This window comes from Lepisosteus platostomus, chromosome 2 (assembly GCF_059453375.1).
Source record: "Lepisosteus platostomus isolate fLepPlt1 chromosome 2, fLepPlt1.hap1, whole genome shotgun sequence".
Classification (NCBI taxonomy): Eukaryota; Metazoa; Chordata; class Actinopteri; order Semionotiformes; family Lepisosteidae; genus Lepisosteus; species Lepisosteus platostomus.
In genome coordinates this window covers 3,040,667-3,056,070 of record NC_142612.1, presented here as the reverse complement: position 1 = coordinate 3,056,070, position 15,404 = coordinate 3,040,667, and the positions used below count along the sequence as shown (strand labels likewise).

General features: G+C 43.8%; 1 protein-coding gene across 1 annotated transcript in view; it reads right to left on the bottom strand.

Annotated features, from left to right (window-relative positions):
* arhgap20 (Rho GTPase activating protein 20) overlaps positions 1-12,716 on the bottom strand; it is a 43,439-nt gene extending 30,723 nt beyond the window's left edge. The window contains exon 1 of the mRNA XM_088646029.1: positions 12,585-12,716. Within this exon, the coding sequence (XP_088502155.1) occupies positions 12,585-12,674 (90 nt within the window). The 5' untranslated portion in view covers positions 12,675-12,716. The remainder of the gene's footprint in view (positions 1-12,584) is intronic.
* Positions 12,717-15,404: the final 2,688 nt, after the last annotated feature.

Here is a 15,404-nt window from a genome sequence, read left to right as displayed (position 1 = left end):
CTGCTTAGCGGTCGCAGCAAAACTGAACTATTTTCATCGAAGCGATGGGACGGTCACGATCACTCGAGCGTTTCGCCCGAGAGAAAGTGTTGGAAAGACCCGGGAGGCGAGGCTGTTTCAGGTTAAAAAAAAACGTGTTTTCAAGTTCGACATCGTGACCTTTGTCACATACCAGTCACAGAGCTAACGCGGATTTGCTCTGTTGATCCTAAAAACGGAATGCGGATAATTTTTGAAAATGCATTTATTATCATCCATTTTCCAGCCTGCCTGCCCGATGTGGACATTCGTCTTGCGGTTGCTGTGCACTTGTGAATGGTAAATGGGTCACCTGCGTTTCGGGGTCTGGGTTACCTGGATGACGTGATCAGCCTCAGAACAGGAGCGTCTCGAAAGGTATAAACGCTCGGTATTCTCGTGTAAACGAAACATTGTCAAAACGGAGGAAAAACACTTCATTGTTTGAGCCTTGCTTCAAAGCGGGTTAAGAGCTGTTCTCTAAACAGAAACCAAGCGTACAATTAAACTGCCTCCTGATGTTTACGTGATATCCACGTTCCCATTGCTGCCTTTTTAAAACGGTTTTAAACGTTTTAAAAGGACACACAGCAGGATAACACGATAGCATGAGTCTCCGTCCTTTCTGACCAAAGCTAAAGGCTTTCTGGCTGAGGCTTTTAGCAGACGAGTCAGTCTGGAGCACCAGTGCATTTAACGCCGAGGACAGGGCGCGCTGTTTGACTACCGGACGAGCGGCTGGGCCGTGTTGAAGCACACACCCTGACGTCTCGGAACCAGCTGGAAGAGATCCTCAACGCTCTCCACTCGTATTGAACCGGTCTTAAGTTCTTATGTTCATAGCAAATTGGGTCACCTTCTTTCTTGGCAGAAGGTATTTAATGAAAAGAGGACGTGGCTCTGTGTTGAATTGGGTTTAATTTGATTTGACAATAAAATGCAGAATGCTTCTCCGCTTGTGCTCCATATTTTTACAGGATATATCCATCCACCCGTTTTCTCATCACCTCATCCACTCCAGGCTCCCAGCGGGCACAGGCCAGGGTACTCCCTGGATGGGATACCAGTCCATCCCAGGGCGCACACAGACAGATACAAATGCACACACGCGCACCATGGGCAGTTTTCCCAGAAGCGAATTAAACTACCAGTGTGTCTGTGGACTATATGAGGAAACCGCAGCGCTCAGAGGAAACCCATCCAAACACGTTGAGAACATACAAACGCCACACAGACTGCACCCCAGGTCTGGAATTGAACCTAGGGCTGATTACAATGCAATCCAATGAAGATTTACTGTATATGTAAGAAATTTCATTTTGAAAGGTACTGTTTTGGGGGTGTTCATCATTCCTTTGTATAGACCTCATTATTACTGTATCTTTAATAGCTGTCTTTTGCCTCTTTTCTTCCCTTGCGCTGGAGAATAATCATGAGAACATTTTTTTCTCATTCTATCACTTTTCCCAAAATGGGTTCTCACATTTGATTGTAGGGACACAATAACATGCAAATCCAGCTAAAGCATTTAATCATCATCCTGCTACCCCAGTGTTCTCATTTCTTTTATCAGCCCAGTCCTCTTCTGCCTCACATTTCTTTTGCAGTGCAGTTCTTGAAGTGGGAGAGTTTGTTTTTAATTACAATTCCCGATTTAATGTTGTGTTCCTCTTGTAAGTAAATGTTACAGGATCCAGGAGAGGGAGAAAGATGTTAACTGCTTTAATAGGAAGATAAGCAGGGTTAGTCTGTCTGCCTTTCACATCTGCTGTAAACTCAGAGATCCCTTCTGCTAATCAGATTAATTGTTCAGTGCCTAAAGGAGTCTCTACAACCTAATTACTGGAGATACTGTGGGTATCTAAGTCAATCTTTAGGCATGCGGGCTACTAAGCTCCAAAGATTGCCTGAAAGAGTCTGAGGTATAGTAGGCTTGTATACAACAAACATCATACAGCAAGTATTTCAATTACAGGTGATTTTTCATCCTGTATGATATTACACCTGCATTATCACATTTAATTACAAAGTTTAAAGAGGATGGCATTTTAATATCTTTTCTTCAGCTGCCATGACGTACAGTTTATCTGTAAATTTGGAACATTTTCAATCAAATTTCTTATGTCTGATTCAGGGCCAGTTACACATGTCTCTCAGGTAATTGTGGGTTTTTGACTGTTCACAGTCCAGCCCTCATAAATGCGTTATTGCGGTATACCACGGTGAAAACAGAGTAATTGTAGGAAAGCACAGTTAAATCACTGTAAATCTTTTAGAAGAGCAAGGAGTCACAATTGTAACAATTGAAAAAACAAGATACAAGCCATGAAACAAAACAACAAAATAAGTACAGTAAGAAGTAATAATATTTGTGTATATTAATTTAAATGTACACATCACTTCTCCTTTATATAAACCATCCACCACTGAGGTGTGGCCCCACCTAGGCGACCCGCGGCAGCCTCTGTGCGCCAGCAGCCTCACCGGCACACCTGAGCAGGTGCAGAGGTGGGAGACCACCTCACATCCAGGATGGCATTGAGGGGGATACGTCAGGAAAGCCGATTACGAGAAAGGAGAGGCTGCTTCGCCGTCTGACTGGAGGGGGAGTTTTAGGTGGTCCGGGTTATGCAGATCCAGAAAGGAATCAGCCTGAACAGTGGGATTAACACCCCTACTCTTGCGAGCAGTGCCATGCGATCTTTGATGACCAGGGGGCCAGGAAGTCCGGACCCCTGGTCCAGTGTCTCATTTGAAGGATGTCATGTCCTACAGCACAGTGTCTCCTCGGTCAGGCGGCTGAGACGTTGTTTGGGAAACTGTGGTTGAGAAGGAAGAGTAACACCAGTTGGTCTCCCAACAACACCTCAGGATATTCCGGATCAAGCTTCGTTCATCTCCCTGGGGGAAGTCTGTTTCATGAGCTGACTTCTCTTGTTCAAGAAATGCAGAGTCCTTTAGAGGCCTCCCATGCCTGTACTGATCACACCCAGCCTTGCTTAACTTCTGAGATCTGATGCGAAGGTGGTAACAGGAGCACCTTGTAATGTCATAATACTGTCTCATAACCATGGTCAAGCCATGAAGACGCAGTAGACTTGAATAAGAGACTGAAGGAGTTCCAGTAGGGAGCTGCGTCAGCACAAGTACTGTAGGCTGCAAAGGAACAAGTACAGGTTTATTTCATGCTGAAGAGAGAAGAAAAACAATGTTTTGGCTGTGGAGCCTTCTTCAGGTGTCAACAGTCAAAGAAGTGTTTCTTTTCTCCTCTTTTCAGCATGGAGTAAACCTTTACTTGTTCCTTTAATAAGAGGCAGCCTGCTTTTAGGACTCTTGTGCTTATGGAGCTTCTTGACTGTTGTCCAGATGTTATTTTATGGTGTCCAGATTATGTCATTGGTGGTTCTGTATGTATCTAAAGACAGCCTTAAAGGTCATTTTTTAATGTTACTTTTTTTAATCTTTGGCATCCATCATGTATTAAACTTTTGTACCCGTATTGAGTACCGAATAAGAGACCCAAGGTTTGGAGCAGCTCATCTACAGTATACTGAATCTTGTTTCGCATGGTAAGTATCCACACAGTCTTGCACAGTCTTCTATAGCCTACAGTAATTGAGGATGTAATGACTAAGCTCAAAGAGGAACTTTTTAGCAGCCTTCTGCTTCACGCAGGTCGTAATGAAGCAGAAGTGTGTGCTACTTTTTGCTAAGTTTTCAGATTCAAGAAAACTGAAGTAGGCTGTTTTGCTGTGTGCCTTTCATGTGCAGAACAACTAACCACATTTCAATAGCAGAAGGGGCATTAAGCAATTTCCTCCTCGTCCTGCTGTTAGCTTTTTGTGTGGCTTTACTGCAGGCCTTAAGAAAGACCAAAATCAGGGAAGACGTCTGTCTGCCTAGCAATTCAGCTCTCAAGATAGAACTGCAATGCGGGGTTACATCACTGTGACACGTCTAATGTGTTTTCGTGGCTGGGCTGTCGGAGTGAAGCCAAGTGGTTTATTTTTTATTTCAGCTCGAAAGACTCTTTTGAGGTGCTGAAATATCCGTTTGAGAGGAGAAATGTCTCCTTCCTAGAGAAGAAAAACAGACATCTCGTGACGGCTGTTAGCAGGGAGAGTGAAGCATCCTGGGAAGATGATGTTTTTAGGCATGTGATGAGTGTTCAGGTTTGCAGTCATATATATCCTGTTTGTCATAATTGAAGTCTAGAGAACTCAATGGTCACATTTATTCGTATTTTTGTAAATCCTCCTCTGGCAAGCGTTATACCGAACAGACACCTCCTGCAGTCTGTGATGAGCTTCTGGCATTATGGACATTCCTTCATGCAGAATTGCAAAAAATCTTTTAGACACTTTGGTTTCCATTGGTGAACTCCCATCTCGAGTTAGAATCACAACTGTTCAGTCGGATTGAAGTCTGGAGATCACGATGGGCAGTTTAGAAGATTTATTTTGTGTGCAGTTAGCCATTACTTTGTCAACTTTACAGTGATGATGGAGTCTTCACAGCCTTAACCATGACAATGCCCACTGAACATTATCTAATAATCATAATAATAAATAATCCTTACACTTAGATAACGCTTTTCTGGACACTCCACTCAAAGCGCTTCACAGGTAATGGTCCCCTCCACCACCACCAGTGTGCAGCCCCACCTGGATGATCCGAATGCAGCCATAGTGCACCAGTATGCTCACCACACACCAGCTCTCAGTTGGGAGGAGAACTGAGTGATGAAGCCAATTTATTCTGGACCTGTTCTGGGTCCAGATGGGTCCAGCCCTGTTCTTTGGGCAACAGTAGAACCAAGTGAACAGTGTAGAGCAGTAAGCTGATTTCTGTATTGTGTAGTGTGAGGCCAGGGGCTGCAGACTGTTCCAACACCTCTGCAATCTCATTGATATAGATATCAATAGACAGTAGTTCAAATAAGAAGGCTCCACAGCCAAAATGTTGTTTCTTTTCTTCTCTTTTCAGCATGGAATAAACCTTTACTTGTTCTGATATTGAACAGTGTTGGACCGAGGTCCAGCCCTGTCCAACCCCATGTCCCTGAGTTATTGCCAATATCTCAATGCAGTGAACTTTACTCACCACATCACTTTGAAAACATTTTTGTAAGATAGATTTTTGTGGCAAATTGAGTCAAATGCTTTTTAATATCAGTAAATCATGCAAACATTATCCCATTATTTCTGGTGGACATGCTTGTTTACAAGTGTGTGAAAGGTGTAATATCATAAGGATCTGCGCCTGTGGCTGGAAGGTTGCCGGTTCAAATCCTGCGGCCAGCAGAGGAATCCTACTCCGTTGGGCCCCTGAGCAAGGCCCTTCACCCCAACTGCTCCAGGGGTGCTGTACAAATAACTGACCCTGCGATCTGACCCCCAGCTTCTCTCTGTGTCTGTGTGTCTCATGGAGAGCAAGCTGGGGTATGGGAAAAGACAAGTTCCTAATACAAGAAATTGTATATGACCAATAAAGTGATCTTATCAGATCTTATATGCTGCTCTTTGATAAAAAAAAAGTTTAAGTTTTACTCAAGACAAGACACTGCACTCAGCAAGGAAGGCCGGCTTTTGGTCATTCACGCCTGCCTCGGGTTAGCACTCCAGCCCTGGGAGAATCTGTCTCCACTGTTATAAGTGGGAGTAATAAGTCCTTGATTCAGTGAAACACCTCACTCTCCAGACCGGCTGGAAGAGCTGGGGCAGGGCTTGCTGCCGTGCAGGACTGCTATGTCTCAGCAACTCATTAATGACATCTTGTTGTTATAATCTGGAACTCTGAACCTGCCAGTTAAAAATGTTTTTCACCTTTTTGTTCCACCATTTCCTCTGGTTGTTTCTTATACTGCACTCATCTTTCTTTCCTTTTGTAATCAAGGAGCTTAAGAGAACACAAATCTCTTGAACACTTGAACACTCTTGAAAACCCATGAACCCATCCGCTCTATGTCAAAGCACGGTTGTGGTGTGGGAGGGGGGGGGCTTTCAATTGTTATTTCATGGTCATTTTCAGCTCAATACGAACTATACTACATTTAATCAATTCTGCACACAGGGACAGAAAAATCCTATATGTGAGGTCGTATAGGGACAATGACTCTTCTCTGCTTGTTCCCATGCAGAAGTAATCTTTAGTAACAGATTTGGTTTTGTATCATAATCTCAACTACTCTGTGATGCTCTATATGCTATATCTGAGGCTATAATGAACAGTTCACCCTCCACATGACTTGAGCCCTTTTTTCTTGAACCTGTCTATTGAGGGTGCTCATTTTCTTATGCGTGATTACAGTATGCAATATTCAGTGTCTCCTAATACTCTTGAATTAGCCAACCACACAAAGCAAACATGGCTAAATGTCTTGTGTGTAACCAGTTGTGCTACATATCATGCTCTTGGAAGTATGGGTCACTGCCCAGCAGTCTTTTCCCGTAGCTCAGAAAAAGTTCACAAGTCGCCCCATACTCTGAGATAAAAGATGTTTGTAAAGTGGCTACACTGTACTCTCTACAGGAGCCTGAGCACAAACATTCTGCAGGGGAAAATCTTTATAGGCTAAACAACACAGTAACCGATCCACCTGAAAAGGATTTGAACTAACTACTGTTGTAGAAACGTAATTAAACAATCGGTTCAACCAAAGGACCTAATTGCACGTTTCCTGTAACACGTCTTTCCCTGACCTAACCTGTTTCACCAGATTTCCATTTACTGTCCAGTGAGCTGAACACAGTCAGGTCTTGAAACTGAAGTGCTTTTCTTTTACTGGTCTCAGAATGTTGATGTTATAAATGTGATGTATCTGAGCTCAGGAAGTATAGCTTGAGGTTTCTGAAAATTCAGTGTGGCAAACCAAGCACTGGTTTTCTTTCAGTCAGTAAACTTTGAGCCAGAAATAATGAAACCAGCAGCTTAAATTACTGTACATTTAGCAGCTGGCTCTGTACCGTACACATTTGGCTGTTTTTCGGTAAAGTTCTAAAATCCCGGGTAGATGTTTCAGGATACAATTCTAAAAGGCAGATGGCAGTTATTTTCATAAAACAATATAAGCAATTTGTTTCTTCCACTTTTTTTCAAAATCAGTGCAGGACACTAAGCCTGTTGGTAAATATGGTCCCGAATATTTGCCTTTTTGTAGAACAGGCTCACACAGTCACTGCATTGGATGTTATGAATCTTGTCATGTAAGCTGAAGTGACAAATGCTCTTAAAAAAGGCTTTAACAATGGTATAACAGTATAAAGCTTTCACAGCACTTCATCTGCCATTTGACTTAACACTGCATTAACAGTAACACTGCAATAACAAGTCTTGTTTGCACTTTATACAATTTGTGCAAAAGACAGAAATCAACTGACAGCTTTTATAGAGGTGTTCCTCTGTGACAGTTCTTCCCAACCAATGACCATGTCCACTCTGGATGCACAGTTTACATTATTCGGGTTTTCTCCTTGTCATGATCAGGATGGCAATAAAGCCCACATGCAGAGCTCCAGATGGGTTTAAATTGATACCGTGTTGCAGCAGCACCAGCCAGTGCATGTACAGTACCAGTACACTCAAGGCAAAGGCCACGTCACGAATTAGTTGCAAGACCATCATGATTAGCTGAGCTGTAAGTACGGAGTGTCTGTGACAAAACCATAGCAGTGCCTTATCTGTCTTGCATCAGGAAACTTGAAGATGCAAGCGGTACTTTGTAGAACAAACCCCATGAGACAGACAGTTTATTGGCTAGTTCTTATCTTTGTGGGTTGAGAGGGCCTTAAGAAAATGTCATTATTTCATTTTTTTTTCCAAATTGACATTAGAAAGCAGTTCTTTGGAAAGCCTGCTCACGGATGAATATTAAGGTTGATAGCTGGTAGCAGTGAAGGTTTGCAGGATTTGTTACACTAACTGCTCTTGATACTGTACCTGCTGAAAGGTGCAGCTGAGCTATATCATGCACAATGTACTGGATCTGGTAACAACGTGCATTAGAAAAATAGCACCTGCTGCACTGCTACAAAACATGAAACCATTTGTAAGTAGCATTGATGCACATAGAGATTTATTTGCATTTCTAGCTTTTTGCACGTTGTTTATGGTCTCTTTATTACAGTACATCTGTGTTGCCCCTCCAACAGGAGGCGGTGAACAACGGGCAGGTCTTAAACCTGTCTTGACATATTATTTTGGATTCACACATCCATTCATTTTTATGAACATTTGCTCAGCATGAACTTATTTCCCATTACAAGCCTGCTCATGGATGATTATTCATTTAAACACGGTGATGCTTTCAAAAGAACTTTCATCAGATTGTTTTTTTTTCCAGAATAATAAATAAATGTAATCGCGCACTGATTATGTACTAGGACAAGATACGCAGCAAGGGTAGAATCAAAATAAGAAAGCAAAAGCCACAAACCACTCCTTTAAAGCTAAAACAATTGATCACCCTGGAGCCCTGATTTAAATACAGTTGCACCATATGGTTACAGTATGTCTTAACACTCTGTGGAGTGGACAATAAGAGGAACTGATCTGGGGGATGGCTGGCGTAATATTAAAAGCATTTGAAATATGACATATTTCATGCCTAATGTCAATAGCCATGTGAATTAGCTTTAAGCAAAAGGAAGAACCATTTCGCACTAGACACTACACTAAAGCAGTAAAATGTCCTTGTCTTAGGGACAAGTTTCACAGAGCTAGCTCATCCACCCACTTTCCAGCTGTCTGATCCAGTGGAGGGCCACAGGGGAGCCGGAGCTTGTCCCAGCAAGCAAAGCAGGATACACTCTGGACAGTGTATGACAGGGCAGAAAGACACAGACGCACACATGCCCACACCAGGCCGGTTTCCCCAGGAGCCACTTAACCCACCAGTGTGTCTTTGGACTGTGGGAGGAAACAGGAGCTCCTAGAGGGAACCCACACGACCACGGAGAGAACATGCAGACTCCACACAGAGTGCACCCCAGGGATTGAACCCAAGGTCCCAGGATTGCGAGGCAGCAATGCTACCCAGTAGGCCCCCCGCGCCGCCCGAAAAACAGCATCTGAAGATCAGGCCATGATAAGAAAACCGCACCCTTTCCTGGGAAGAGCGAGGACAACCTGGAGCTGAACCCGTACAAGGATGCAACAGAGTTTTAATCCCAGGAAAAGTCCTTCACAAGGCGCACACACGCAGCTTAGAGACGCCTGTTAACCCAGCCTGTCTGTGAAGTGCGGGAGGAGCCCAGGGAACTCAGAGAATACTCAGGTTTGCACAGAGAGAGTGTGCGAACGCCGCTCATTCGGTACTCAAACCCAGAACCGAACCCAGGACCTAAGAGCTGTGTGGCAGCAGCAGTATGTGTGTTGCCCTACTGGCAGTGTTTTCTTTCTATAATGTTAATGGTGGGAACTGTCCTGTTCTCCTGTCCCGTTGTGATGGGACTGCTCTCCAGTTTGGCACAACTGACTAATGACAAAGGAACAAACCAGCTCGTCCTGGCAGCGGAGGGGCATGGGTCCCATTGGAACAAGCCACCCCTGTCCCAGTGGTTTTTCATCATTGTCTTCTGGTTTTATAATCACGGCAATATGATCGCTCCGATCTTATTAAAACCTAAGTCAAATAATACTTGAGAAAGCCAAAGTCATTTCAGCATACAGTACACGAAAACATCTGGAAGCAGAGACATTATCCAGCACATTATCCAGTGTGGACTGGGCATGATTTCTGATAACAAAGGTTAATAATTCATGCAATTAAAACTATGCAGGTCTGGAAGCAAAAGGAACAGAAACTACTTGCACAAGAGCAAGCTTATTGACTATTTCAGTTTACTGAGTCAACAGAAACGTGTCATGAATTTGTATGCCTCGCTATTTTTCATCTTAACTCCATAAATATTTCCACTGCTACAGCCCTGGGCTCTTCTCTTTATTAGAACTTCATCTTTGTCTTAGACGGTTGTGCTGAATGGGCCACTTGTGTCATCCTAGAACATTCCAGTAATTATGTCTAATCTGTAAAGTTTCTAATCTAGGAAATCCACAGTGAGAATGGAAGAGGAACAACACAAATAAACAGTGTGATCTGGTATCCAAAGAACCATTTAAACATAAAAAAAACAAAGGACGTTTTTCATTTCCTTCTGAATTAACGAACAGGTACAACTGGTGCAATAGATTCATACACAAACCAGAAATAAAGATAAAATAGTCACTTCAAACCATTATTATGATCAGTCACTTATCTATTTATAGCAGCTTACATTATTAATACATGCTACAGAAATATAAAAGGATTTCCACTAAGCCCTTCTCTGGATAAACTTGGTCAAGTTATTAGATACATAGAGCAAAATCCTGTAGCAAAAAATGTCAATATTTCTTCACAAGCACAAGAGGAACATAGGGACCGCCAGGCGATTTTAACCAGCCCTAGTCTTCAGAATAACTGGACTGTGGGCTTTGTCCTGTCACTGTCAAACTGACGCAGCCGATGGCAGTAGTCTGAGAGGCACGAAATCTGCTAGAAAATCTCAAGCAAGAGCAGTCCAGCGGTAAGTAGTCTCGTGCGGATTGGGAGATGGAATATCATGTTAAAGTGATTCCGAAGGGGATGCCCAAAGCAGAAGCCTTTCTCCCAGTGTCAGAAATATTTCTCTGTGGAGATGGCTGTTATGTTCTAACAGACAGGGCAATGGCAGGGAAGGTCTGCTCAGCCAGTGTGGGGTCTGACTACTGGCTTCACTAGTGAGAGCAGACTGCTCTTCGCTGGGCCACAGAGAGGTGAAGGATGACGAAAGAGAAATGTGGAGTAAAGTAAAGCCCAGGTCCGGGCCTAAATCACTTCTTTCTCACTCAACGATTCTTTATGTCAATCATCTTTTATTGTAACCAAAGTTCTTAGAAACCCCGGGCCGTCTCCAGGGGCCGGTCGCCGGGGTCACGCGCTGCACTTCGCGCGATCAGCTGTGTGTTGTAACACCCGGCCTGCTTGTGCTCTCATTGACTTTACTGCCCCTCCGCGCCCACCTGGGCCCCGCCAGCACACACCGCCCGCCCCGCCCTGCTCTGCCCCGCTCTGGGGGGAGCGTGTTTGTGCTCTCGCTCGACTGGGTGACAGGTATGGCGCTGGTGCGGCCAGCAGGGTCTGCTCTTTCCTCCAAGAAGCTGTCGCAGTAATTGGTCCAAGCCTGAGAGGGTGAGGGCAGTGAGTACTGGCAAGAATCACAACGGGCTGCATTAGCCACTGCCAGAGGCTCTCAAGCTGTTTCCCAATCACTACTGTGTTAGCATCGCCGCTTATTTCACTGTTTAATGACACCTGACATCGTGATACACTGGGACACCCCTCTATCTGGGGCTGTTGTCAGGCGAGAAATCCATCAAGATGTGATGAAGGCTAATCAGCCGTTAACTCTGGGGACTAGCTGACTCTGCAGGAATGAATCACCCTACTGCGTTCTTTAAGTCTGGAGTTTAAAAAGTTCAAGTTGCATTTTTCAGCATTTCAAGATGAGTATTAAAAACAATACTGTTCATTACAATTTTGCTTTCATTTTTTATGTTCCTCAAATATAATTAATGCAAACGCAAGATATGATCTAATAAGATAAGCTTATAGCATAGATAAGTGTCGTGCAGTGAGCTACCACAAGCAGATAATCATAATGAGAAAATGCACCATTTATTAACAGCTAACTCTGCTGCCAAGAGCTGCAGGAGAGTCCTCGGGCTATTGAGCTTGTCCAAGGTCAAGCATTCAGAGTCAATGAGTGATGCACTCCTGCACTCTCAGAGCCAGTGTCAGAAAATTGCATCCTGCTACCAAGTCTTTTAAAAAGGACTGGGGTTGTACACACTGAAGAAATACCAATTCATACCCGTGTGCATGGAAATATACAAATCTCTATTATCAAGGCACTGTCACTGTAGAGAGCACAGAAAATGCAGAGTATTACAACCAGTAAATCCACAAACAATAATCAGGTGTGTTTAAACTATTAACACAGCATTAGAAGAAGTAGCAGATTTAATTTTTACAGACAAAAGAGCTTCAGTAACAGATTGTAGACATAATTCAGCAGAGTTAAAAATTCATCTTTAAAATCACATTTTTTTCACAGCAAAAAAAGCCACCAGAAAAGCCAACCAAAAAAAGTCAGAAATGGAAAGAAGTAGCTATTTCAATCAATTAAGATACCTACCGCTCCTCACACTTTGCAATTGAACTCATATAGACTATCCAGCAGGGAAGTCCATTTATCTTGAGGCTAGCTGTTAAAGGGTCTGTAAAGGATATGATTTTCACACTATAAGCTGGATATATATCCAGAAGTATTTTCTGTAGTCGTAAGTCATTCCTACAAAAGTAAATTAAACCTTAGCCAACTTTGCACCCAGAGATTTATAGTGGCAATACTTCCGATGTATCCTGTGTAGGGCATGAGTTTATTAATCTTCTTTTCCTCTGCTCCCCACAAAGGGACGTACGGTATATAGCAGCACTGTGATCTAGAAGAACAGAAAAGTTTGGAATGTGCACGCTGGCTACTCACGCCGGTCCTGTAGAACTCTCCGCAGCTTCCAGTGCGGGACATGTGCACGGGACCCGACGCAGCGCCTGGGCTGTCCTCTGGGCGCTCCATGCTCCTCCGTGGCGCGCCCGGCAGCTCTCTCGCCGGTGTCTGCGCGGCGCAGGGCACAGCTGATTCAGTGAGTCAAGTGGAAGTGACAACTCAGACGACTCTGCACGGGGTGGAGTTCTGGCGGTCTGGAAGCTGAACCCTTCAGCTTGCAGTGTTAGTCAGTCGGTTCGTTTCTTTTCATTGACTATAGCCAGCTCTTTGTTACTCCTTTGTCTGGAGATCACTTTGTGAGGAGACAGGAATTCTCTCGCAGTTCTCCAGCAGTGAAAGCTGAAAAAAGCGCTTTCTTCTCGTTGCAGGACACATCGCATGAGGAGTTCGGTTCGATAGGGCTCTCGGTGTATTTCTCTGGGACTACCGATGACCTGAAAATCCACTTGATCAGCACCATTGCCTCAGGTTTTCATTCTGAGCTTTGAGAGGCTGGACTGAAGCCGACTAGAGAAGGGGCTGTTTCTGCTTGCTCCGGCTCTCTGTGAGCCTGTCTTTGCTGCTCTGCTCCCTCTTCTGACTGTATCCATTCCGGTGGCACGTTATCCCTCTCAGCAGTCTGACATCTGTCTCTCATAAAGATGGTCCAGCAGAAGAGGGATCTAATGTCATGCTCTGTTGAGGACCCTTCTGCTGATGTTCACTGTATGATGTAGAGTTAGGGAACTAAAGCATAAATCTGCTTATTTCTTACTTTGGAATTTAATTTGACCCCTTGCTAACAGGTATATGCTGTATATTTCATACTTAACAATTGCTTGGGTAGCTGTGCTTTTCAGTATGTCTACTAGTTACTGCCTTTGAAGCCTTTTCCAGTTTTCGACAGTCATACGTGTAATCTGTGGTTTCATGGTTTCATGAGAAGCTAAGAAAAGAGGCAGCAGATTTGTTTAGATCAATCAGTTTATCAGACCAAACGCTTTTACATGCAGCACATGATAGCAGCAGCACTCACAAGCTACAGACCTCTGCATCTCAATACTAAACTAGAATATTGGCTTGATTAATTAATTTTCTTTCTACATCTTGCAGTTTCTCTCAGTTAAAAATATGCCTTGAGAAAACACATGGCACTTAACGTCTTGTCAGAAAATCACATTGGTTGTGAGATCAAGTCTTTAGAGACAGGGTTTAAAATTAAAAGTAAGTGTGAAGCAATTGTTTATTTCATCATAATTACTGCGATTATAACTAAATTATACTGCAATAATAACTGAATGAAACACAAAGTGCAGAAAACAAATTCCTTCGCATTATTTTTCGGTATTGGTTACTTATTTTTTCCACTGAAAGGTCATTATAAAAGAGCACATGACCTGTCTGTAAAGGCTGCCAGTCGATTATTTAACGTTTGGGTGAACAGTTCTGTCTACCCGAAGACCTGTTTACTTTATGTAGCTCTGTTGTGCTTCAGGTTTCCAATACTTTCACGAATAAAGTGCAGTCTTAACGAACAAACTCCTCTGGTTTTGATCACACTAGCACACTCGAGGCTACAGTGAGCGCGATGAAGGTGTGTGCAAGAATAAATGTATTTTCTGGCTTGGACGGGTCCCACTTGGCGAAACTTTCTCAACGTTACGCACCCCTGAGCTTTAGATATTTTCCAAAGAGGACCTTTGGCTCAGCAAGAATCACGTCTGGCGCCCTCAGATTGTGTGATGGCAAGGGCGCAGGTTACAGCCGCGGTCCGACGGTAAATCCCGACGGCTTCTCGGACTCCGCACGCCCGCCTGTCCGTCCATCACACGCCTGTGGCTCAGGCGGCAGGGCGGGCGGAGCTCGGCGGTGCTGATGCCCCTCAGCCTGGCACCTCTCCCCGCAGGGGCCAGTGCAAATCCCCCACGCGCTCCGGCCACGAGGTGAAGACGGAGGAAGCGCGTCTCTCCAGCCCTGGGCAGCAGCAGGGAGGCACAGCATGGAAGCACCATTGCTCTGAAGGTGCCCCTCACTGAGGAGACCGCAGGTGAGCTTCCGACAAGCCTGTACTCCACCTGTCTGGCACGGCTGCACTGCAGTGACGAGGCCAGTCGAGGCAAAACCGGCCTGTATTTCCCAAAGGATTCGACTATTAATGAGGCTGACAAGGAGACCCTGGAAAGCTCATCTGGGGTCTCAGCCTCTTTTTTTTTCAACATTGGGCTTCAGTGGTTTAGACTTATTGGGTCCTTTAATTTACGTTTATAGTTTGAGTTTGAGCTATTGGTTTTGTATTGGCAAATAAGGGCAAAACCCTTTGACTGCCGGCGTCAATCACACGCCCAGTCCATGAGTGTGATCATGCAGCATTTACTGTATAATGATCTGGACATATATGTGATTGTGAAGTCTCTGCAATCCAGTTTGTCCAGAGATATATGTATCTATATATACACATATGGACACCTTGCGCCAGAGGCAACTGAAAAATGGAGACACTGACACATTTAACAACTCATTATCCAGAGTAATTAGCACAATCAGCTCATCAGTTCATTTCTCCCAGATTTATTTTCAACTGACATCTAAGAAGATAATTAGCTCAGAAAAAAAACACCTAATTATCTGTGTTTTATTTGCTTCAGCTATTGCCAAATTAAGAGCCCAGTACAATGTAGCTGAATGTCTTAATTATTTTTAAATTGCTTTTACATCTGAAGACAGATGCTCTTGATTTCAAAAGACTGAGTGTATAACAGGTTTATGTCATTTATCTTTCAGGCTTATAGCAAAATAATTTTATCGTGTGATGTAAATGTT